The sequence below is a fragment of the Sinohyriopsis cumingii genome, chromosome 1, assembly GCF_028554795.1.
Source record: "Sinohyriopsis cumingii isolate HCF-2022 chromosome 1, ASM2855479v2, whole genome shotgun sequence".
NCBI lineage: Eukaryota > Metazoa > Mollusca > Bivalvia > Unionida > Unionidae > Sinohyriopsis > Sinohyriopsis cumingii.
This window is the reverse complement of record NC_142961.1, coordinates 185,918,086-185,944,025: the sequence shown is the minus strand read 5'-3', so window position 1 is coordinate 185,944,025 and position 25,940 is coordinate 185,918,086. Positions and strand designations below refer to the sequence as shown.

The window sequence follows — 25,940 nt, the reverse complement described above, 5'->3', positions numbered from 1 at the left end:
GAACATAAATTAAATTTAATTTGACCTGCAAAGTCTACAAAAACTATCTCGTTGTTCATATATAATTAAACATGCTTTGAGCTGAGTATTAAAATACATAAGAAATGGTATTATATAAAAGACAATTTACAAAAAATAAATGTATCTCCAACAAACAATGGTTTAACACAATATTACCATAACATTTGCATTAAAATTATAATATTTAGCAAACTTGCTCTTTTTTGTTTTCACATTGCAACTTAGACAGACATGTCAAGGTAATGATCTTGGAATAATATGCTATTTCCTCTTTCATGTTTTCAACTGCATTCTTACTTTCAGACAGCCATCTCCTTGTGTAAAGCACCTTTTTGATACACACAAATAACACCAGTACCTACGCGCTCCACTCCCTACGGCATAAGTTAAAATACTAGGCGAAATATTCCAGCCATTTCATATATTGTCACAGATTAGATCACTACCCTGATTGAATCAGCTGCTTACCCCACAGAGAAATGATGTGCAGTTTAAATGCTTATTAAGAGAGTATTCACGTGAATGTATAGGTAATATAAATGCAATTTTAATCTAATGTTGACTAATCTACAATTAAAACTATTAATTCGTTTGTCAATATTATGCATGACAAAATTACAATATTTAGTTTCCATTGCTTAGCTGACTAATAGGCAAGAGGCTCTAAGCTGTTTTTCCTCATTTCATTCCATTGTTGGCTAAAGGCCTTTCAATGTAACTGGAAACTTGATTCTTTATTATAAATGCCACCTTTCTTGATGGTATTGCTTTCATTGTCATTGCCAGAATTGTTGTTTTCAGTATTATCTTGTCCAATATTCGGGATCAAATTCTTTGAGCATATCCATGATATTAACGATATTCTTAGCAGCTTTCTCGATTTTTACATTATTACTGGATGAATCGCGCTTACCCATGGCAAGCGATAACGCAGCAAAAAAATCAAACAAAAGAACATGACTGAAACAAATATGGACTACTGTTATTGTCTTTGAACGGACAAATGTTTTAACCAAAATTCCAGTTTCAACACAGAGCTGGACACAATCTTCCCCAATGTCTCGTGTCAACTTTTCAATCTCTATTGTCATTTGAGTTTGCTTATTCTTTTTCGGCAACAGCAAGATCTGTTTCGCTACAGTACTGGCGAACGTCAAAATATAGCCATATTTTCCTGAGTATATTTTGTCCTTGATTGTTATCTTAAAATCTTTGTTTTCCAAGACTTTGTCAATATTATCGCTAAACCATCTTCTTGTCATTGCACGGCGCACGTAACATTCCACTACAATAAAGAGAAAATCTGTTAGATTATCTAAGAATGCTTTTTTCTTGATCCAAGAAAGCACCAAGTACGAGCAAAGGAATGGAACGTGGAAAAAACTTTGTACTTGATGATTTCTGATGCCTTCCCAAAATTGGTTTTCGCCATTATTCTTGCAATAAATCCCTACAACATTTGTGGCATATTCTTTGGCTTTTTCAAGGTTTAATCCATGCATTTTAAATAAACGCAATGTTCTTTTCTCTTTCTTTTGCAGGCATTCTAATCCATCTGGTCTGGATGTAAGAACAGTGGTACACGGGAAATCTTCTTTTGATTTTAACAAGTTTCCAATGGGTTCCAGATTATCGGTGACTGCATCTATGCCATCAATTATAATAAGAACAGATTCCCCGTGGTTTGAGATATAATTCATGGTTTTCACAAACAGGAGAGAATCATTGCAAAATAATTCCTGTCTTAAACAGTCAGCAAAGGAATGTCCTTTTAACCTATTTTTCAATGGCACATAAAGAAGAATCTCAAATCGGGCAACTTCTGGTATATGCCGGCCTGTAACGTTTGATTCCATATCAACATTATAGCTACACCAATCCTTAACAATATATTGGCACCAAGTGGATTTCCCAATTCCACACTGGCCCATAATTACAGCTGGAATCGGTTGGATATATTCGGCTTTATTTTCGCTACTTTTGCCAATAGAAAATATATCATGCAGAGATGCTGCAGACATGTTTTCTCTGTCGCCAACGTTTTCCAGTCTTAAAATCGTGATTTCTAAATCAAAGTACAATTGTGATAATTCTGGAAGGTTCATAATCCCAGATGATGTAAGGTCCGAATTCTTTATAGTTTTGTATTGATGAATAAGATGCCGCTTGATGTCTTCCAAATCTGTAAATATTGAAAGCCGTATATATAACCGTGTGAAACAGTATCTTTATCACCTACTCTCAGCGTTGCAAGTTATTCTTATTTGACTTATTAGTGAGATATTTGAAAATGTTTGGAAGATTACCAAATAATTGAGTTGGCAAAAGACTTCAATCATATATATTCCCCGAAAAGCTGTTTTCGTCACCATTCCTTCTGAAGGCACATATTGATAAAGCAAGATAATGTTATATATGTATAATAGAGGCTAATTACCAGTAATGAAATGTGTTGTCCGTTTGTAGGGAAGTTTGGTACAAAGTATATGGAATATGGACAGAGTACAAGTATGGATAAAATCACTCCAAATCAACGGATGAAAAGTAAACCATAGTACATGCATACGCAGAGTAAAACCTTTGTTACATACCTATGTTATTGCGAGAAACCAACTAGACAGGAATATAAGGTGTTGTTAGATTGTGGTAAATGTTTGCTGGAAACTAAATTAAAAGTAAGCATGGTACAAATACAGATAAAACAACTCAAGATCAAAGGTTGAAAAGATAACCTAAACAAATGAATAAAGAGAAACGTAGAATATACCCTGGTAGAGACAATTTGAAAAAAAAAGAAAAAAAGCAGAAAGCCTTAACACAGAACAATAACGACCAGTACCATCTTGAGAGTAAATCATGTTAGCTGCAACATGTATTGAATATATGGTGCAGTAATTGTAATTAGAACACTGAAATGAAACAACAAATATCAGAAATTTCATACAAGCAACACAACTAAGAAATTCTTTTCCTAATAGCTTGAGAATTTGTAACAGATTAACAGAACGTCTGAAAATGACTAATCGCAGTAAAATAACAAACCAAATACTTGTAAATGGTTCCCTCATATAAATAGAAATTGCTTCTTATCTTAAGTTCTTGCCGATATAATGAAAACAGATATACATAATGCAGGTGGTATTTAATGCTCCTTATCAGAAAAGTGTCCAGCTGAGAAAATAAACAAAACAATATATCACTCGAAGCCAAGTTCAGCAATAAAAGATGTTTACAGGTTTACCTCCAGGCGATTTTTAAAATTTTAAGTATATGTTTGTCACAGGTTACAGTCAGTTTCCTTATAGGAATTGCATTGATACCAAAATATAATTCTAAGGTAAATATGTTATAAAGTAATTTTCCTATTTCACATACACATATATGTGTATATATTATAGAAGTACAAAATAACATCTACAGTTTGAAACTGCGTGCAAGTTATCATGTATATTATCTCAAAGCTTGCTGAGGAATAGCTGCTGCGTTCGGATTTAAATGAATATCAACTTGAAATAGTAAATATCTAAGCTTTGTTAGATCTGGTGCAGCATTATTTGGGTCTGTTGCTTAAAAAAAAACTTTTACCGAATGTATAAAGGTATTAAACAAAACGAGGGAATAACCTCTGCTTCTGTTAAGTTCGACTGCTTCGGCAGTTTAAGTGGTTAGAACGTCCGCTGCAGATGCGGGAGGTCGCGGATTCGAACCCCCGGCGGAAACCTACCAGACTTACAAAAATCGTACTAACAGCTGCCATACTTGGAGCTCGGCATTGAGAGGTTATTATTAGGACTAGTCGGTCTGGTGTCAGGATAATGTGACTTGGTGGAACATGATGCTACATGTCTGTGGCATGATGCTCGAGTGCTAGACATCACTATAAACTGTCACACTACGGACATCACAAAGATATGGCTGACAAATTGTTAAAGCTACGTTAAAACACAAATCACACACACACACACACACACACACACACAATTCTGATACGTTCAACAACACAATCAGATAAAATGAATGAGGAATGCAATTAGGATGAATACAATATAAGTAAAATTAGTAATTGCACATATACAGATAAAAAGGTATATTATTACAGCAGAGAAACGAGAGAAGCAATTATATTATACCAACCATGTTGATACAAAATAGTGTAAACTATGAGTCTGATTACAAACGAGAAAATACTTTTGCTTGCTTTTCCATTTATTCTATTCGATTGAAAGACATTCCCTTTTCGTCCATCAAAAACATAACCAAATAGGAACTGTTATAGATCCTGGCCGTTTTCTGAACCGTGTGATATCATACAAGGTGAATTAAGGTATGACAGAAAATGTTTAATGAATCTGATACAATTTGTGCCTTTGTAAAACATAACATTTTAAATAATTTTGTAGATCAGTTAAATAACATCAAACAATTTGAATGGCTATTAATCCTGATTGATAAAGTGTGTACCTATCAAACTGTTTCTTCACGCCAAAAAATGAATAATTGCAAGCAATTATTAATAAGATCTATAAACATAATAAATATGAGTACTCAAGGTGAAAATGGACAACTGTACAGTTTCATAGAATAGTTTTCATTTTAAAGAAAATCGTCAATTAGACTCAAAGAATGCAAAAGAAATGTAGGTAAAAGAGTACAAGTAAAACATTAAACAAAGGTGAAAACATGAAGGACAGGCATCTCAAAAAGCGTTAGGTGATTCTGTTAAATATTTCACTACTGGACAATTTTTAGCATCCATATATGTATATAAATAAATACAACGTTTCATGATGATACGTTAAAGATCTTTATCCACGGACGGAACAAGAAGGAACCACAATATATTTAGGAAAGCGATTGATGAGGATATAAGCACTGCGATACATGATTGCACAAGATATTGGTGATAATAAGAACAGGAGTCGAGATATACACGACTTGTCTAACCACTAATTTAATAATGTATGTGCTGCTTATTATGCGTTGGAAAGGGCAGAAATGTCCCCTGCTTTTCCATTTTGTTTTATCAGAAATGATAGATCATATGTAGCCTTTAAATGCAAAAAAAAAAAAAAAATCAATATATTCAAGAGATGTTACCAATAGCGGAGGTCTCTCCTGTGAGTAAATCTTGACTTTCGCATGCAACTTCATTCATTTCTACCTCGTCTGACACTGCACCAGCTGAAAGTTGAAAAATCATTTTAGGTTTTTCAGACAAATATAGAGAGGTTGCTCCTATTTAAAAAATATTGCATATACGACGTTTTTGTCTCAGATTTTATCTATCCGGTGGCTTAAGTGGTTAGAGCGTCCACCTCGAATGCGGGATGTCACGGGTTCGAAACCCGGCCGAGTAGTACCAAATATAATTGTTCTCACAGCTGCCTTGCTAGGCGCTCAGTCTTAAGAGTGTAATACTAGGATTGGTCGGCCTGGTGTCAGGGTAATGTGACTGGGTGGGACATCATGCTACATGTCTGTGGCATGATGCCCCAGTGATATACATCATTAAAAACTGCCAAACTGTAGACATCGTAGCGATATGACTGAACAATTGTTAAAGCCACGTTAAAAATCCAAATCATAAAACACAAACATCTCCGATTTTCTTGGAAATAAAACTTCAGCATTTTCTATCATATTTCTTATCATCGCGAATAGTATCTCGCAGCATTGCATCCAAAATTAAAACAAATGTAATGATACAGCTGATGTACCAATGCATACCACGCTTCTGGTTTCATTTTTCTTAGCAAGGATGACTCACTGATTGACTTTCAAAATATGCTTATCTTTGCAAAGTGGCACATTTTACATGAAATGTCGCGAAGTTTTTTCCTTGATTCAGCGCATCACATAGAAATAATTCTAATCCAAAATGTCATCATTTTTATTGTTTTATTTTATAATTAAATTTTGTCTTTTTTACATTCCAATGCCATCTATTTAATCAAAACCTATATATTCATCTCTACGTCACAGAACTGAAATATCTCAACACTTTCATTGAGAGTGATGGCATCTCTGTGTGACTGAATCATACATTGATGAGACTGTCTTAACGATACGTGCACCTTACGTTTTCATGTCATATATGTCCAATATCAACATATCTAGTTGGCATTTTAAAATACAGGAAACCTAGCACTTAGCGATAGTAATAGATGACACAAAATATTACTTTTTATAAACACGTTTCCTCACGTGATTCATCAACCTTATATTTATACTGCTATTAAACATTGTTTACAATACATTTCCGTTTCTTCGAAACTCACACAAATAGTATCCGCAACACCACTGGTAGACCTTTCAATTTCGACAATGTTCAACGAGAGACAATGACATTAAATAACTTTACATATGTCAAACCTCAACCTTACCTACTCAGGTTTCTTCTTAAATAAAATAAAAATAATATTTCCGTCCTTGTGCACTCAGAGAAATAAACATAACATTTGCCAATAATAGAACGCTTCCCTTTTTGTTGGTTTGACTCTCATTTATTGCTGTTAAAGGTAATTTGTCAGCGGACAGCAATGTAGTACCATTCAAGTGAAATCTACCCTTCTTCTCGAGTTTTCTATATTAATCCTGAACTCTAGTCATAACCATCTGATACTTTCAAATTCTGTAGCGATGATCTCTTTAAAAAGATAAATAACTAAACACTTATGTGAAACAAATTGATTGAAAATCTTAAGCAAAAATGTAAAGGTTTAAAATAAAATTATAACGTACATGGTAACGAGGCAATATTTTGACACCTATTAAATTTTGAATAAAACTGTACAAATTGAAGTACTGTCACTTTTAGATCGCATCAAAATCCATATGAGCAAAATATCTTTATTCGATGCAACACCGATCCCAAAAAGGGTTTTTTGATCGCGTAATATCAACTGCCGAACAAAAGTAATTCACTGTATAAAAGGACAACATAGTCAGTACTAAAGCACAGTTTGATACAAAGAGCTTTGTATCATAATATACTATTATTCTTACCAGGTGATTCCTTCCTCCTTGATTTCCGTATGAAGCAGTATGCCAATATAACGCCCACTATTAAAATAAAGACGCTTACAGCTGGCATTATAATCCTTATGTCAACGGTAGATCTACTTTCAATTTTAAGATCTTGTTCTGAAATTAAAAATATAATGAAAGATCTATAAGACTTAGACTATCTATGTACTTACATGCAAAATTTTATAACACAAGATTTACTAAGCCAATATTTCGATCTCCATGACCTAATAGATATAAAGCATAAGTGACCATATATCTCCGATTACATATTGTGGCATTGGATAACTAATACCAAACAAAACAAGTCACAGTAAAACCAATGCCGAGTTCATAATTAACTGTTAAAAATGTTAAAATGTTTGTGCTTATTTAGGATTCAAAGAGACAATGAAAACTAGGTCTGCAGTGTTTGCTTAACCTGAAAAAAAAAACGAACTTAGGCATTCGTCTTGTAAATTGTGTTCGGTAATACTAATTAATCCTTTAGGAATTATTATTGGGCAAACATTAAAGGCCGCAAGTATGACCCTGTATATATTTGCCATTCCCCCCTCTTTCTTTCTTTCTTTCTTTCTTTCTCTCTCTCTCTCTCTCTCTCTCTCTCTGCTAATTCAGTGTCATTTCCGACTGCTGTAAAATCTGCATCAATGTCATGGTTTCATATTATTTTACCCTCTTAAGGCTGTGTTTTATTTGACCAATAAAACGTCAACAGGGTATTACAACTGACTAAGGTTACGACGTTTCAAGTGATGAACAAAGGAGAAGATATTTCTTATCTTCATCGTTATAGTAGTAGAGGAAATATACGATAAACTATAAAAAGTGTTATATATATATATATATATATATATATATATATATATATATATATATATATATATATATTCTGTAACTTCTGGTATATGATTTTATTCTGTTTTTGCGTAATTTTTATTCATCGTCGTATGCTGTATAGAATATTTCTTTTAAAATTGTGTACGTAATTTGGCTATGTTGAAGACACAAATTAAGCAGAATATATAAATGGATGTTTGCGTACGTGTTCGCATTTAGTAATAATAATCTTAATATGAAGACTTAAAATGGCGTATGTGACGTAATTTCTCAGTGACTGATAGGATAGGGAAGTTTTTCAAGAAGCATTCTGTAGATTGACATTATTTGCGACAGGTCCTGTAAATATACATAATTTGTCTTAAATAAGTAGTGTATGTTGTCACATGAGGCCTATGGCGAATTACAGTCTCAATACATTGTGTATAAAAGGAGAAAATTAAGCGTTAAGTTTCATTCCGATTTATGGAGTCATTCACACTTTTAGTGTTCCTGTCGTTAATCTGCAGACGTATTTTATGTTTTTCACTGTACTACTTTAATAATTAAATTGTTTAAGTTTTACAAAACTTGTTGGTTTTGCTTCTTTCTCTTACGTACAGTTGTTACCACAGAGTCGTAACACATTATACTTGAACATTTATTGTAATTAAAAATGTAAAACACGTCGTGTCTGAATAATCATTTTTCTCGAAAATGTGATCCAATAACTGTTTCTCCATTGCCCTTACTCGTGTAATTTGCACACATATATGTATTATCTCCTCGAAAACACCTTTTTGATTCTCCCATAGCACAGACAACGTATATTTCTCCCTGGATTTCTCGATCGATATCAAGGACATTTATATTCTCCTGCAAAAGAAGATAATTCTATCAAAAAGGACATCATAACATGCCATGTCATCTTGTAATTGAAAAACCAGATTACGTTTAAATTATTTAGTGTAGTGGAGAGTTCAACAAAGTTTAAATCAGTAGAAAACACTGCAAGGTGTAAACTAATCCTTGAGAAATTCGAAAGCAAGTTGATAGTACAATTCAATGAAAATCGAGTTCAACTAAAGGCTTACCAATACACTCCCAAGCCTAGAAATGCGTGTAAAATTAGAGCCAATAAGACACTTTGTCTTTAATAACGTACAGGTATCGCATAGCTTTATCACGTCAGAGTGCAAAAATAAAGGTAATTGATAGTGAAAATGAATGTCAAAAACTCACCTGGATTATATTTTGGGTGCGATTTATCCAGCTAGGGATCAATTTTGGAATCCCACAAGCCTCTGAAGGAAGTTTAGCGATCAAAGAATCTCCTTTACGCGTAATATTTGGGGTACACTGGACTGATGGCGAAACTGAAAAAAAGTACACAATATGAAAACCAAATACATGTTTTAATGTTTCAGATTTACTAGACATTTATTGTGTTATTTCATCGTAAAAAAACAAAACTGTAGTAAAAAGTAAATTTGCATTATTTATTATTTTTTATTTTTCGGGACATGTATCCAACCAGAGTAAGCATGCAATCGGACATTAAAGGACAAAGTATGTCATGCTAATGTTGTAATGATTGTAATTCGCAGTCTGACTTGACTCGATTTCATATATAACTACAATAAAACCGAGGTGTTTAATGCACAATTCATTGGCAAGTAAGCCTATAGCAATACACTTCAAAAGGAGTAATTTTTGTAGTAAGAACAAATCTGAGCTGAAACGTTTGGTGTCTGTAAAAAGCATGTGGTGTCATGTGCAAATCAATCAAATCAGGATTCACATGTCAACAGTATCTTTTTTATTCGTTAGTATTTATGTGTTATCAGATATTCTTAGTATAGACGAAAGTAGCATTTCTTTTAAATGTTTACCATATACCATGAAAAGGTGGTAATTAAAACGATCTATTCTTTTTCAAAAATTACAAAATCATTCCTTGATATTTCTTCTGCATAAATTTATTTTTCTCAGGAAGATATATCAAAAATATGAATCACTTGTATCAATTACCTAATACTTCCAGATGCACCAAGAACTCTAAGAAGTCTTGTGTTGACCCACTTGTTAAGACCAGAGTGTAAGTCCCAGTGTCGGATCTTGTAGCGTTCCTGATTTTGATGCCGTTCTCCCCAACTGCCATCAATCTGTCCCCATACGAGGGACTAGTCACAAAATTTGTGTTCGCCATCCAAGAGGCAAGAAGAACTCCGTTTTCTTTATTCCATGTTTTGGCTCTGATATCGCCTACAGAACCCGCGGGTATGTTGGGGAAGATCAAATTGGCATCTTCAAACTCACACACTTTCACGCTTCCTTCATTCGTCCCTTCCAGGAATAAAACAAAATTTACTAGCATACATTCATGCAACTCTCTATCAAATATATGCACATATTAATTCAGTCACGAGATAATGATGAGAAAACCATAGTGTTTATTAAAATTCAAGTACTGAGATTCTTTATATACGGGATAAATATCTACTTCATGTCTATTTAGTATGCGATCTTCAATTAGTGAGTCATATGTAGAAATGTAAACGATAAACACAGACAAATTAATTATAACGGTAAGTTACTACTCCTCAGGATGGATGTATAAATCAATTTCGTGAGTAAAGAAAGCAAGATGATGCACAACTAGACACCTGTGCAATATAGTAACAAAAGTATTTCTAAATTATTCAAAACATGCTGCTTAGATGTAATATTCAAACCAAACTCAGAGGTGTTTGAGATTAAAAGTTAATTACAGAACAAAATAGCCTCTGTTAGCTTCGGTGATGAAATTAATACCGATGAAAAACCCACTCAATTTTACACGCTGCAATTGTTTTTTTTTTTTTTATTGTTGTTGATGCTGCTGAATTTGAAGAAAACAAAACAATCACAGAAGGATATTGCAATGCCGATTATAACGCATTATAGACTTGAAAAGTTATCAAATAGAACCACGCATCCTCGGCTAAGTATGAAACAATGCAATATATATGCAGTAAAAGAGTAATACCATGAAAGTCTCATGTTCACATGTAAAGGTGGCCGATATAAACGGGTACTTATGACATATAATGCGTAGCACTTGTGGTTACGAGCTAAAGACTTATATTATTTGGGATGAAATCACTGTTATGTATATATTATGATTTAAGTTTTGGCAACTCTCTGTAGACTGTATATGAGCTATAATTAGGTGCTCACAACCTTTAAAATCAATATTTATGATAAGCCCTTTGACAAGTGTATCTACATTTGCCATTTGATTATTGAGTCGGGAGTGTTCTGTTCCAAATTGATGTATTTTCACATAAGTCGCGAAGGACACAATTGAGCTGTAGAGCCTTAAAAGTGAATAAAATTGGTGAAAAAGTTGAAATTATTTCCTATATTCTTACTTCCTATTATCTTGTTTTGCTATCGGTCTCAATATGTATAGAATGTTTCGCTTAGATATAATTTGAGAGTAAACGTTTGTTTGGATTATTAATTGGAATTACAATATGCTCATATTACTGTTCGGGGGAAAATACTTTTCTGATACTATTGTGAATTTCCTCACAGGAGTTCTGGACAATGACAGTGAGATAAATCAAAGGCTGCTGGCACAGTAGCACATTCGAGGATCTGGAATTCATTTGGCAAACCCAATTGTTTTGGACTTATGTATAACTTTTAGGACCATTTTGTATTTAATTCATAATACTGCAATTTCCTCTGAAATGATAATTGTATAATAGAAAGGTAGAGCAGCGATTAGTAAACTCGCTTCGGCGGTAGGTGTCGAAAGTTCTACTGCTGAAAACTGGCTAGCACGACAGGCAATATGACAAATTTTATCTACCACCACATAAAACAATACAATACGCAAATTTTGATGTTAGTGTGCCAATCAATCAGTATGGCATCAGATTTCAGGGAAGTTGTATTTCAAGCCCTAACAGTTATCTCTGCTGCTCTAATCATCATCCGGTGTCTCACCGTGTACAATGATGACACCCAAATATACAAGTTAGCCACCCAACTGAAGTTGATGCTACCATCCAAGGTGTAGAGAGGTGCATTTCTGATGTGAAATCATGGATGACATGTAACAAGCTGCAGATGAATGACGATAAAACTGAGGCCATTCTGGTCACAACACAAAGACATTTTCGTTCACATACTTTACATCAAACAATTAATATCAGCAGCACCTACATTAAATTCACAAAGTCAGTACGAAACCTAGGTGTTATTCTGAACAGTACTCTCACATTGCACCAACATATCATGAACATATGCAAGGCTGCATATCTTGAGCTGAGACGCATCAGCTCCATTCGCAAATATATTTCAGTTGATGTCACAAAAACACTTGAATGTTCATTAATACTTTCAAGACTGGACTATCGTAACTCAGTTTTGTCTCGTTCATCTCAATATCTACTCCAGAAACTTCAAAAAGGTTCAAAACACAGTTGCTCGGATCATACTTAGAGAACCACGATCGTAGCACACCTCCCCGCAGCTATCTGCCCTAAACTGGCTATCCATTCGATCCAGAATCAAACACCAAATTTGTTCTCTGTGCTACGTTTAACTGACGGACTCTAGTCAAACATACCTATCCGACCACACCCATGTGTACACACCAGCAGGATACTTACGCTTCTCTTCTGACAATCATACACTCATTATTACCACTATGAAAGCAGTCATATGGACAGCGTTCTTTTGCATACCAGGGCCCAGCAACGTGGAATGAATTGCCCACTGAACTTAGACACAAAGGTACACTGATCCCATTCAAGAGTGCTCTCAAAACTCACTTTTTTCGACTGCGAGAACAAACTTAAAGACATAATAATTAATGTTTCCTACCTTAAATATTCTCAGCATGTTTTTATGTTTTCTAATTTCATGGTGTTTGTTTTTGTAGTCTTATCATTATATATATTTTTTATATTATAAGTGCTGTCTAATGTTGCAAAGAGCTTAGAGCTTTGAAAGAGTAAGCGCTATACAAGGTCTTTATTATTATTATTATTATTATTATTATTATTATATTACTTCCCGTAGATTTTTATCATGAACTGTCTGTATGGGCAAGGTAATTGAGTATTAAGGATAAATAATATTTTATTTTCAGAGACAATATATTTATTTTTCTGAATCCGTCCAGATTTCTGGTTCACCAACATTTTTGCTGCGATTATAATTAAGAACAATTAAGAATATTAACAACAAACAAGTCACGTCTATCGCTCGAGGTATCTTCGAATTTTTAGGTATCAGTTAGCTTATATACTATAGGACTTGTTTTATTACTGGGGTCTTCACCATCGAAACTAAACAGACAAACACACCTTCCCGCCATGTCAACACGTGGTGGGTACCTTTTGCACTCTCCAGGAGTTGATATTTCGGGGGAGTGTGTGCAAAATATGTTGGGTGTAGACAATGATCACATGTCCGTCTCTACCGTCCTATAGGTGTTGGGCCGTCCTTAGAATTAATTTAAATATGATTTATGTACTGTGCCGTCCTTATTAGAATTAAACTTTACTGTGTCCTTCGGGACTTGCTAGGATGTCATACGGCCCCTAAGGGTTCACATAAAGGAGTGTGCCGTCCTTAGAATTTAGTTAATTAAGATTTATGTACTGTGCCGTTCTTACTTTATCATTCTGGACTTGCTAGGATGTCATATCGTACCCTAAGATTTCACATAAGTAGATTGTGCCGTCCTTAGAATTAAGTTAATTAAGATTTATGTACTGTGTAGTCCTCCACTGAACACGCCTTCTTGAGCCTACTAGACTGTTGTTTGACAGGTTAGCGGTTCACATAGGGGGTTGTGTTTTGTGTGCCTTTGGGCCTGCTAGGATGTCATATGGGCACCCTAGATGTTCACATGGGGTTGTGTCGTACGTGTAAAAGAAAACACCCTTCTAGACTAGCTAGGATGTCTATATGGACACCCTAGACAATCACATAGGGGTGTAAAAAATTTTACTTATATACCAATGATATTATTTCTGCCATTAAAACGTTATAAAGAGATGGCATATATATATATATATATATATATATATATATATATATATATATATATATATATATATATATATATATATATCTGATGAACTAAGTCCTAGAAAAAAACATTCTCATTTTGAAACATTACAAGAACGTAAGGAGGAGGCTGCATCAACGTTACCATCGGAATATCGATTCGTAAAGAAAATTCAGACGGCAATGTTTCAATCGTTAGGTACAGTAAAAGAAAATGAGGTGAGAGAATTTGTCCTTCTCTCTGGTGCAAATAAAAACATTAGGTCAGAACTATCTCGTGAATACGAAGCGAAATAGACAATTAATACTCGTGTGAGACAACTAAGAAAAATATGCCAGAAACTGTTAATGGTAATAAAAATGAAAGTTAGACTCATTCATGGAAATGAAAGTGAAAGTATGTCAGATTTTAATCCAATTGTCTGTTTAAAAAACATATCAAAAATAGAATCAGGGGATACAAATGAAGGACGAAGATTTTTTTTGTTATTACTTTTTTAAAGTATGTACTGGTCCCTTGTCATTGATAACATCAAGGGAGAGATAACGCTCTGCGAGGAAATCTTTAAAAATCGTCGAATTTTACGATTTCACATATTAATTCAGACTCAGTTTTTCATTTCTTAGGTCAATCAAGTTGCTGGTCTGGTCAGTTAGTCTGAAATGTATTCTTGATAATAGTGGGATAAGTAATTGTAGATAGATGGGATTGATTGGCTCTTGCACAATGAGAGATCCAGGTGGGACTTGCGGGGTAAATGTATACAGAATATATTTTTGCTGTGCTTGAGCTGATATTTCTGTGTTTTTCTGATAGCTGACATCAATGACGTCACATACAAGATTGACCGCGATCGTCGATGCTATATTTACGATTCCCTGAGAAACGTGGCGGCCCTGTCCGCGTTGTAAATTATTTTAACGGAGAATGTTATCCTGGGGTGGTGTTATCTTTCTCTACTCGGCGAGCATTTTACGAAAAACTCACCATCGATTTCGTCAGCGGATTTTTGAAGTTCGTCTGGGTTATACCCGGGATATTTAAAATTTGGTAGATCAGCTTCTGCTATCGAATATGCATTTAAAAATTGTTGTCTGCGGTCTATCGCTTGAATATTAATTGTTACCTGTATTTCTCGATAGTTAATATTTTTTTCATATCAGATACAAGTTGAATTAATATTTCTATTTGTTTAATGATTTCCTCACGTGAAATTGTTATATCAAAAAGATATTCAGTGAAACTTTGTCATAGTTCTTTCGTTGTCGCTTATGTTCTTGATTAATAATTTTAAAGTATTCAATAATTTCATCTAGGTGAATATTCGCATATTTAAATACTCCAAAACCGAGATGTTCCTGAACAATATGCCAAGTTTCATCGTCTTTATTAATGAAGCTGAGATAACCAGTCAACCTTGCATTTTTATATCAAATAAACGATCTTTGTATGATGGGGTAACTTCGTAGTATGATTGTTTGTCTGAAGTAAAATCAACCCGCGTTGGTTCTGGTATCGGTGGAGGTATCGGTGGGGCAGCATCAGGTCATCCTAGTATTTATCTGATCGATGACTGCTAGATATCCGCGACGCAATCCGGAAAATTTATCTCTATGGCGGCATACAGTGTTGGTTGGTGAACTGTTATTGCTACCCTGGATTCTTTCCCTGTAATATTTTTTATTCTGCGCGCAAATTTATCATTGATCTGTTCGATTTGATAACTTCCAGTCGGTATCCCAGCAACGTTCCAGTCGGGTGTTCCATCTGATTGATTTTTATTTGCAAGTACCAGCGAATTGTTTGAATATAATCCAACGAATGATCTTGAACGGATATTTGGCCAAATGTAGCATACTCGCAACTGCGCAAGAGCGATTTCTTTTACAGGAATCGCAGTTGGAAAATTAATACTGAATTCGGGGTTGGTAGAGTTTACTGTTATCATTGTGGTTTTAAGCGGACGTGTATTTGTACTATCTGCTGAAGTAGTTCGATCGTTATTTAAACCGTCATTTTTCAAATGGCGGTTTTCTAAATCAAGTACGTCATTCTATGTCTTAACCATTATGGCAAATTCGGAATCTGATATTGTTCTATCGTCAAGGCTGGGTGCTATTAGTGACGATAATTTCAAACACGCGTTTGTTGGCGCGTGTAACCGCGTAATATAATCGTCCAATGTTGTACTTGCGCACATGAATATCTTTTTCGAGATAATAGTAAAACCGCAGCAATTGCTGCCGATGATGAAACACGTAATGTTGATATTGCTACTGTTAGCGGAGTCAACGCTGATAATACTACCCCGGTTGACGCAATGAGTGCAGATACCGAGTATACTACAACATCTATGGCAATTACACGTCTTCGATATTTTACACTTTCGTGGTATGCTTGTCAATGATGGTTTTTAGTGATGTTTACCATTCACGTACTTGATCATATCTAAGTTTTTGATCTTCCATTATATGTTACACTGTAACCAATTTTGGCGTTTCTAACCAACTTTGGCGTTTCAGCATCAAATTCCAGACACCACTAGTAAGATGTTGCAGTTAATTTCTTATTAGCTGCTTCCAGTATAAATGTCTCTTCGTTCCCGCTATTTAACACAACAGACACAACCCCGGAAAACTTATCGGTTGAATGCCGACATGGATATGTAGTGTATATACTAAATTTTGCAGCGTTGAACACCAGTGACTTCCGCGGTATGTTTGATAGTATTATTTTGCTGTGTTGAGAATCCTGATGACACTATGTATAAGTTTATTGATGATCTGTTTGTGGGGGATTTTAATCAGATTCATTTTGTTAACGATATCAGGAATTCGACCTACTACGTCTTTTAGTATCTTTTTAATCGGTTTAATGTTCGTCTTGATATCAGAGAGTTTCACATCAGCGGTCAACGTAGTACCAAAGAATTCCTCTGCGGTTTCAATAATGTTTATAAAATTTTTACGAAGATTCGTGAACATATTTACATGAAAGTCATACTCGGCCTGCAAAGTGGATAATTTACCATGTTGCCGCGTCTTCGTCGGTTGTTGGATATCTGAGCACTACTATTTTATTTCCGTTCATGCTGAGTTCACCTATCATTGTGTCGCCGGTATTCTTCAAACGATTAGCAAAACTTCTTGCAATTTCATCTCCGATGGTTATAAACGATATATTTGAGTCTCTGATTCTACCGCAGTCACTAAACACAGGGATGTTATCCGTGGTAGCACGAGTATTCGTCGAACTATATCATTCCATTTGATATTGCTCGTTTTAAACACCGTATCTGACCTGAAAAATAACCTCATCTTGGTCAACTCCAGCCAGGTTCATGAGATCATTAAGATCGTCTTTTGTCGAGGAATTTGACAAATCTATGTCAGATTTGTTTTTTACTCTCAGTAATACCACCGCGGAATCTTCCGTAAATATCTACCAGTATTCTTTTCTTTCTGATCTAAATCAATGATTAGAAATTGCAGATTACCAGTGCTGACTTGTATAATTATGCACAACTTTATGAGGTGGTAATGATGATTTTGATACAGACCCGAGTTCAGCAATTGCTGCAAGGCCGCATATTGGCGGATCTGTTAAATTTTGTGTTGGTATCGTGGAGTACCAAACTTTTGCGAACACGGGTGTGACATACTTGATTAATTCCTGCGGTGGAGCTAACCTTGAAATCAACAATTCCACGAGCGTCAATCGCGTAAGATACCTAATGAGTTCCAGGTCCAGTGCTGTTATCGATATTAATAATACCGGTTTTAGCGCTGCTTGGTCGTTGTGGTAATTGATCTCGCATAAAGCCCTCTGAAGTTTATTTTATTTTTGGTTGTTTAGCATCATCAGTTAAATCAAAATTTGACATAGGCGTAAAACCCCATTGGTTTATCAACGAAGTGTTCCTGGAAGTCTCAGACCATTCCCTCGATAAGTTCCTGGAAGTCTTAAACCCTTTCCGATAGCTTTTTTAATGCCATTCCAGCAGCGGTTCCAACAGCACCTAACCCGGCCGCCTTTGCAACAGCTGTATCAGCAACAGCTATCGGCGCTGGTATTCCCGCGAGAAGTGGGAATATCCCGCCTGTCTAAGCGGTGTTGCTGATGGCTCCAGCTGAAAGTTTAAGTCTTATCCCAATATTGGATTGTTTGGCTTTATTAAGATGTTTAAACTGACGTCCTGTCAACGACAGATTGTTTTGACCGCTTGTAATCTGATTGTGCTTCAGAGTTATTGTGGTTCCCGTTTTCTTCACTGATGCAGTTTTTTGATCTGACCAGGAGTCAAACTGACACTAACATGGTGATGGGAAGACATTTTATAAAATACTCGTATTTATAAATCACGTGGATTAAGGTAAGATATTAAAGATTTTATACTGGGGCATCCACAACCTTCATTCGACCATTAAGGTGGCGCTATACAGTTTCGTATTTTGCATAGGGTTAGGATTTTAAAGAAAAAGAATGTCCCCGGCTTTCCTCACTGGTCATACTAGCTATTTAAAAAAGTCCTTGTATATCTTAGGTATAATGCAAAGAACCTTTAATTCCCTTTATTTTGGTGTATGATTGATTGGTGTACTATGGGTTATAGAGTATACAGCTTGGCCTTACTTTAAATGTGCACCTTTCAAAAAAGTGATAGCTCTACTTGGTCATTTTCACTTCCTGAACTTCAGAGGTAAATTGTATAAAAAAGAGCTGATAACTTTTTTTTACATTTTATATATTTGGTAATTCATTCATTGCACTTTCAGAAGCTGGTATTGTCTAGTCTGGCAAAATTCATTTTCCCTATTTTAATAGCTGCCATGTATAGTGTACTTTAGACTAATTCAGACTGATTTTTTAACACAAGGGAGCAGTCATTTTAGTTAGAAGTGTGCTTAAATCATGTAAAATTTCCAAAAGTACAATATCCAAAAGAAATATCATCCACATTACATTAATGTAGCATAGAGGTATGCAAACATTCTCTCCACTGTGCATGTTTTAAATGCGAACTACTTCACCTTACATACGCCACTCTCTCAAAAGTACATATTATCTGGTGAGCGCCACCTAACACCTTTAAGTAACACTGCTTTGTCGCTAAGTATAACCGCGATGGCTCTAGCACCCACACCAAAAACTCCTATACGTGCTCGAAAATGTATGTTGCGGTTCAAGGATTGCCAAAATAAATGAAGATGTTCCAGGGAGAAATAATCAATCGGATACAATACTGTAAAATCTCGCTGTGATATCTGTAAACCTGTATCGATATTTTGATTAGGCCCCATATACGACATTAATCGATTATATGCACGTGCAACATGATTATTTATAAAGTCTAGCAGTATTTCTTCAGATAGTTCCTGGTGTCCAACCTCAGAAACTTCAAATGTGTCAGATGCCTTTGGATTTCTTTCTTGAGTGTTTATTCGCGTATTTCCCCGGAATGCAGCAAATATATGTCGATGTGCTGTCACTCCCTGCTGTGATGCTATTTGCTATGTGAACAACCCATTGGCATTACCGGGAGCACTATCTGTAGTTCATAAAAGAAAGTAATCGTTCTTCTTCAGTGACCGATGGAGTCATTGTTAGCATCCACAGGGATAGTTGTATTAGAGTTACTTTACCAGCCCCGCAGAAATCCATACTGCATCGTTGTCGGTGGGTTTTCTAACAACTACTAGAGTGTGTTTGGCTCCAAATATAACCTTTCTGACATCCCTGCAAAATCCAAATATATGTGACAGCGGAATCGCGCATGAAAATCTCCCATCGGCGTTTACCATCATTCGACGTGTAGCAAACCCCAAATTAAATTCAGAATTAGCGTTTGCGACCAAGCCCACACATCTGCATCATTGGCGGGCGCAGTGTGCTATCTTGGTCATCTTTTAACATATAGATTACTTTTAGGAAAGATGTTTGTGTCTTTCGCGAACATCATAGTTGGACCAGCCGATCTTGTATAGTCGTCGGAGTATCTTGCAAGACCAAGTATTGTCATGGCAACGTCAACGTGTTTAATACATGTTTCAATATCCTTTCCGATAGTCGAGTATGTGGCTATGCTAAATAACGCCATTATGACATTGTTAACAAAACCAACTTGATCATTTGCTCCATATGCTGTATCATCTTCTTTTACAAGTGGACCTTCAAATTCGACGAACGCTTCAGAAGGTAGGAAATATATACTTGTATCCTAAACTTGTAATTCAATTTGTCCACGTGCGTTTGGTGCGCGCGCATCATAAGAATAATAATAATAATCACGCACAGATTCTCCTTGTGGACTGGTACGTCCATGCCAATTGCGGTGTCAGCTATACGCTTGAACATTTTTATTATAATTGTCATAGTCTAACACGAAGACCATTCCCCACTATCAGACTTGCAGTTATATTTTTCCACAGGGATAGCAGCAAACTCTGCTAGTTTTTGATTTTCAGCTTGATTTATTATTTTAATGACTTTTGCTGGCATATCCACTGTACTTGGTAATTGTTCTAGTTATTGTTGAATCGGTTGAATCGGGTTTCGTTGTCGTATTAATCGCCCAATTATGTTCTTGATTGCCGTAAACTTTTTACCAGCAAAGTCACTGATTGCACCAGTAGCCTTTTCACAAATCACATCCATGGCTTTCATTGATATTTGTTTGCGATCTTGTAAGTTTGGGAGCTATTCTAGTAAATAATCCCCGAACATCATCACCGAGTCCATCTCCGTAATACGCGCTGTAAACAGGTAATCGTGAGTTTACTACTCTGACCATTTTGGGTCTGTGGTGAGAGTCATGTATAATCATCTTATTTGTTATTTATTCGTTTAGTCGCTGTGGTATCCATCGACGATTTCATCAATAAGTTCCCGATAGACATTAATATGCATCATAACGCTTTGAAATATCACCGACATATACTAGCTGCTTCACTGAATATTTCCGGAGAATTATTACCGGCTTGTCTTCCTCCTATGATAAATTCTAGTCGTTGCACATCATTGATGATATTGTTAGGAAAAGCAACAAGGCCACATCCGGTAAAACTGCTACCAGTAGCACCAAAGCCAGGTGCACCGTAAAATTCTTCCTTGGTCTCTTCAAATTCTTTCTCAAATTGTGGGAATTTATACTTGTATTTACAGTGATTCTTTGTATAATTTCAAATGCTCGAAATACAAAAGGAGTCCATTTTTCTTCTGAAATACCGGTGGTGTTTGGATCTAATAATTTAACATGGTCTTTATATCCGTGAGCGGCAATCACCTTGGGATTATCATGAAGTTGGTTATAACCCTTTTTTTTTAGCTGGTGGTTTTGAACATGGTTTTCATTCTGGCGTAACAAGGTTTATTACATCACTGACCTCCTTGCGGACTTTATCAATACTATCAAATATTTGTTGTATTTCTTCTTCGACAGGTCGAGACTGAACTGCAGCTATTTCAGTTGGAAGCCCTCGTAAAATCTTCTTTCATTTTGTTCAGCGGTTTGTTTGACTGATGGAAAAAACCTTCAGTAGCTGTTGCAACTCTTTCAGTAACTTTTGCTTCTTGTCGTTCTCGAGCTAGTTTAGTTGCGTAAGCTTCACCGAGGTTTGCCATTATTTGATATAACTTTCTTTAATTGATAGCAGCAATAAGGGCAACGTCTTCTACTCGGCACCGGATTATTGTAAATCCTTTTTCTTTACGATTTCAAGAAGGACGTTCACTTCGAAACCTTTTTTGCGATTTCTAGGAAGCTTCTTATTTTAAATAGAGAGTGAGCCAATTCGAGGCTGTTCACCCTCTCTGTTGCTCTGTGTTATTACGCATTTGAAGCCCTTGGGCACTAATATATGTATTAGCCACGATATACTAGGAATTGGATTTACAACCTTTAAACAACTTTAAAACTTTCATTATTTTTATCTTTCGCCTGCAAAATATTGGTATTGTAATTTAAAGTAACATTATAATCTTCTATTTTAAATAAGACATCTGAATGACACGTTTTCGTTTTAAGCAAAGCAAACTTATTCTTCTACTTGGAATTCTCTCCCCTATAAAGAGGTTATTCATCGGAGTGAAAGTGATCTAATTTTACATTATGGAACAGTACCTTGATTGTCCAACCTACTTAGAGAAGAAATATAGATGAATGTATAAAAGAGGAATTTAAATAAAACAAACGATAATGAAAAAGAAGCACGCCAACAAACCTGTAGTAATCCCAGCAACCAGAATTAGCACACCTACAGCAATGAGACAATACCCTTCACATGCTGGTGCTACGAGTCTGCAAAACATCAAAATACCAGTAATTCAATTAACTGTCTTTACCTCTCTTCTGATTTACAATTAATACTTCCATTCGCCCTAAGAAACTTTGCATTGACCTGGCCAGGAAATTTTACACATCACTGCATGAATTTGCATAAAAAGTAGAATAATATTTGTAAGATGCATAACGATCTAGTGGAACACTGATATCTCCCAAGATTGCCGTTTTATGGACCTTGTACGAAGAACTATCCAGAAACAAAGGTCTTGAGTGGTAACACATTTGATCAGTAGATTAAGTATTGCCTGATTTTTCCGTATGAGTATAGTCCATTATTAAACTCGTTCTAGGTCTTGCCGGTATATTCATAAGTAATTTATGTTTATTTTAATGCAGTTAATAAATACATTATTTGGGTTAGTGATATGCATCTGTGGATGAACAATTAAGAAATGAATGATTTAAAAGCCATACAACAAATGTTTCTTGCCTTAGATTTGTTGCTTAAAATCTTAAGTGGACAATAATACAACAATTCTTAGAAATTGTGTCTCCCCGCTTATTGCGCTTATACAACGATAGTAGGGCTTTGCTCGATTTGAAGAAGCGGTATAATTATTAAGAGCAATTGAAAGTATCTATGCTTCATGCCTGTATCTCAAAGAGCGATAGAGTCTAAGTGGGAACAAGTTGTTGTTGTTATAGGGTTTAACGCCATTTTTTCAGCACAAGATAGGCTATACATGGCGGCCAGTATTAATGGTGGAGGAAGAATCCGGGAAAACCCCGGAAAGAACCACGGACCCACGAGAAGCTACCGGCTAGCTTTCTCACATATCCACATTGGCCGAGCCCGAGACTCGAACACTAGCAGACAGAGGTGAGATGGCAGTGATCCGTGACGGAGAGCGCTTTAGACCACTCGGTCACTCGGGGCCCCGTGGGAATAAATGAAACTGATCAGTAATCTAGATCTTGAAAATAAAACAATAATTTTATAAATGAGATAGATTGAACCTGAGACAAACAAATGTCTCATGCTTCATGGCTGATTGAAGAAGGAAACACAAGGGTATTGTGCTTAATGCCTGAATTTTAAACAACTTTCAAAAGATTAATCAGAAACAAACACAATCATGAAATATATACATGTGACCTTGACTTGATGAGATCACTCCTATGAAACATAGTCTAGTTGCAATACGTTATAGAGCAAAAGGCTGAAACCTAAATATTAGCTTGTGAAATTAAAGTGTAACTGACAAACACTATTGAGCAGTGACATATATATTGAAGATGGTACGTGCAATGATGTATTCAACACACCCCTTATGTATGAGATACAAGTATGTCACGGTGTATCTCCTTATTTAAAAAAATGGAAATCTAACTGTAACGGACGATTGGACAGAAGGTACAACGAGTATAGTACGTTCCCATTTATTTAGAATGGAATTTGTTAAAGTACAGACGCATATTTCATACAAATACATTCAAGGATACTAGAAAAACCGAAAGATACAGAAAGTGCAATTATCTTGAAACTTCCGAAAGTGGGTCGTATTACCCGATGCTAGAATGAAGGTCACTTCTAGCAATGAGAAAATGTAGCACAAATGTTATTGAAGCACCGATCTAAAAAAAAGTTGTAGCAAAAATATATTATGCTTCTTCATTTTCTAACATAACCCAAGTGGGTGGATTTAGTAAATGATCAGGAACAACGCATATTGTAAAGTAAAAGCTATTCATCTGAACTAATGTTTGAATGGCAATGTGAAGTTTAATATTCTTTAGAAACATATACTAAACGTCGAGTTGTATCTAAGAGAAAACGCTGAAAATGACACTCCTCTTGATAAATTAGCATCAGAATATTATGTCCATTAAAGATATTATCTATGAGTTGTTAGACTATTTCAGTAATAAATCAAGCTAAATCAAGCTCCAAACAAGTCTTTTGACATTAAATTAAACGAGTATGTTACGAGACAACCGCTAACCAAAGTCATAAAATGTCGGACGCTAACTTCATCCTTAGCATGTTGTAAGTTAGAAATTGAACACAACCGAATGACCGATTTCACTACTGATGTAAAGATAGGTATGCATAATTGTGATGTACACGAACTTAATATTAAACCCTACGACACAATATTATAATTGTGGGGGTTATATTTGGTCGGGAATTCAAAATGGACTGCAATGACAGCTCAATATCAACCATGAAGCATTTGTATTTTTCTTGCCGGTGGAAACAGGAAGTGTCCACAAACGAAGGAGGTATTATACGTCATCTTAAGACCTTTTTATCGAAAATATGTGATGTGATTTGGATTTTTAACGTAGCTTTAATAATTTTTCAGTCATATCGCTACGATGTCTGCAATGTGGCAATTTATAGTGATGTCTGTCACTGAGGCATCATGCCGCAGACAAGTAGCATGATGTCCCACCCAGTCACATTATCCTGACACCGGGCCGACCAGTCCTAACACTAACCTCTTAATGCTGAGCGCCAAGCGAGGCAGTTGTTAGTACCGTTTTTGTAATCTTTGGTATGACTCGGCCGGGGATCGAACCCATGACCTCCAGCATCCGAGGCTGACGCTCTGACCACTAGGCCACCGGAGCGGTTTATCGAAAAGAAGCCAATGTGTACTAAACATGAATTAAGTAGTATCTGAATCTACTGATGTAATTTACCAGCCACTGTTAGACGTAGATCCAAAAGTGCCACAATCTCGTGAAACGAAGATAAAGAAAAGCTCTTAAAATGTCTACATAAAAACAATAGCAAACTTGTTAAAAAAGCAGATGCGTCAACAAAAGAAAATGACGATGAGAAAAACGATTTTCATGTGAATTATGGTTATGACTAAAAGTTTGTCAAATTTTTCATATTGAATCCACAATCAAAATCTGAGTTCACGTAAAAATAATAATTTGTCTCCATTTCATAAAGCATTTGCAAACAGCATTATAAATTGCAAATAACCTTGCTATAATTGAATTCGTTAGTGTAATTATACAACCTATCTACACATTCTCCTATCTCCACTGGCAGAATTTGCCTGAATTAGAATAGAAAACTTTGACACTAACCCGATTCTCGTCATGCTGATTTGACGAAGCCTAACCGTCATGACGAGGACATGCTAACCACCATGGCTCCGATATTGTTCCACTGTAAATTTAGTTTTCACATTACCTGTCTGTCAAATATAAAACAAAGATCCATATTCTAAAACATTCCGCTGTCTTGTCTATTGAGAACTGAAGTCTGATTAATATCAAGCTGCAATCAATGTATTAGAACTCCATTTATCAACATTTGAGTATTCAGAACAGGAAGTCATACACCAATTATCACTCTAAGGGTATATGCTCGTCAATACCATAATATTTGTGGGTAAATATGCTTATAAGCATGATAATAAAATCTCTGCTTAATTCCATGCGTAATATAAGCGGAATGAAACAAGGTTTCTACACGAGGAACGGTTTCTTTCTGCACAATATCTGACAAAGTAAATTTTCTTATGAAGCTTTACTTTTTTTACAGTGTATGTAATGCATATCTGGAAGCTTTTTTGTGAAGCGTATGAGTCTACACTGACAGTATCTGTAATGCATATCTGGAAGCTTTTTTTGAAGCGTATGAGTCTACATTGACAGTATCTGTAATACATATATGGAAGCTTCTACATTGACAGTATC

At 35.5% G+C, this 25,940-nt stretch overlaps 1 protein-coding gene across 3 annotated transcripts; it reads right to left on the bottom strand.

The window, feature by feature from the left end:
• LOC149808530 (uncharacterized) lies at positions 1-25,575 on the bottom strand. Of its 3 annotated transcripts, none has more exons than XM_089978641.1 (8): positions 25,326-25,575; positions 22,159-22,235; positions 9,898-10,212; positions 9,109-9,242; positions 8,613-8,742; positions 7,027-7,164; positions 5,119-5,202; positions 1-2,203 (listed from the first exon to the last, which is right to left on the bottom strand). In XM_089978641.1, exons 1-8 carry the CDS (start codon positions 25,364-25,366, stop codon positions 825-827), a joined length of 2,298 nt encoding a protein of 765 aa, XP_089834767.1. In that variant the 5' UTR covers positions 25,367-25,575; the 3' UTR covers positions 1-824. The 3 variants fall into 3 exon arrangements, with proteins under 3 accessions (XP_089834767.1, XP_089834776.1, XP_089834786.1); XM_089978650.1 differs by having other exon boundaries at positions 8,619-8,742; XM_089978660.1 differs by having other exon boundaries at positions 7,027-7,083; positions 8,619-8,742.
• Positions 25,576-25,940: the final 365 nt, after the last annotated feature.

Excerpts from the sequence above, each read along its gene's own strand:
- LOC149808530 (XM_089978641.1), bottom strand. The coding sequence starts at position 25,366 with ATGACGGTTAGGCTTCGTCAAATCAGCATGACGAGAATCGG. Across the intron at positions 9,243-9,897 it reads GGTGCATCTGGAAGTATTAG|TTTCGCCATCAGTCCAGTGT; the intron begins GTAATTGATACA and ends ACTTTTTTTCAG. Across the intron at positions 2,204-5,118 it reads AGGAGAGACCTCCGCTATTG|ATTTGGAAGACATCAAGCGG; the intron begins GTAACATCTCTT and ends CAATATTTACAG.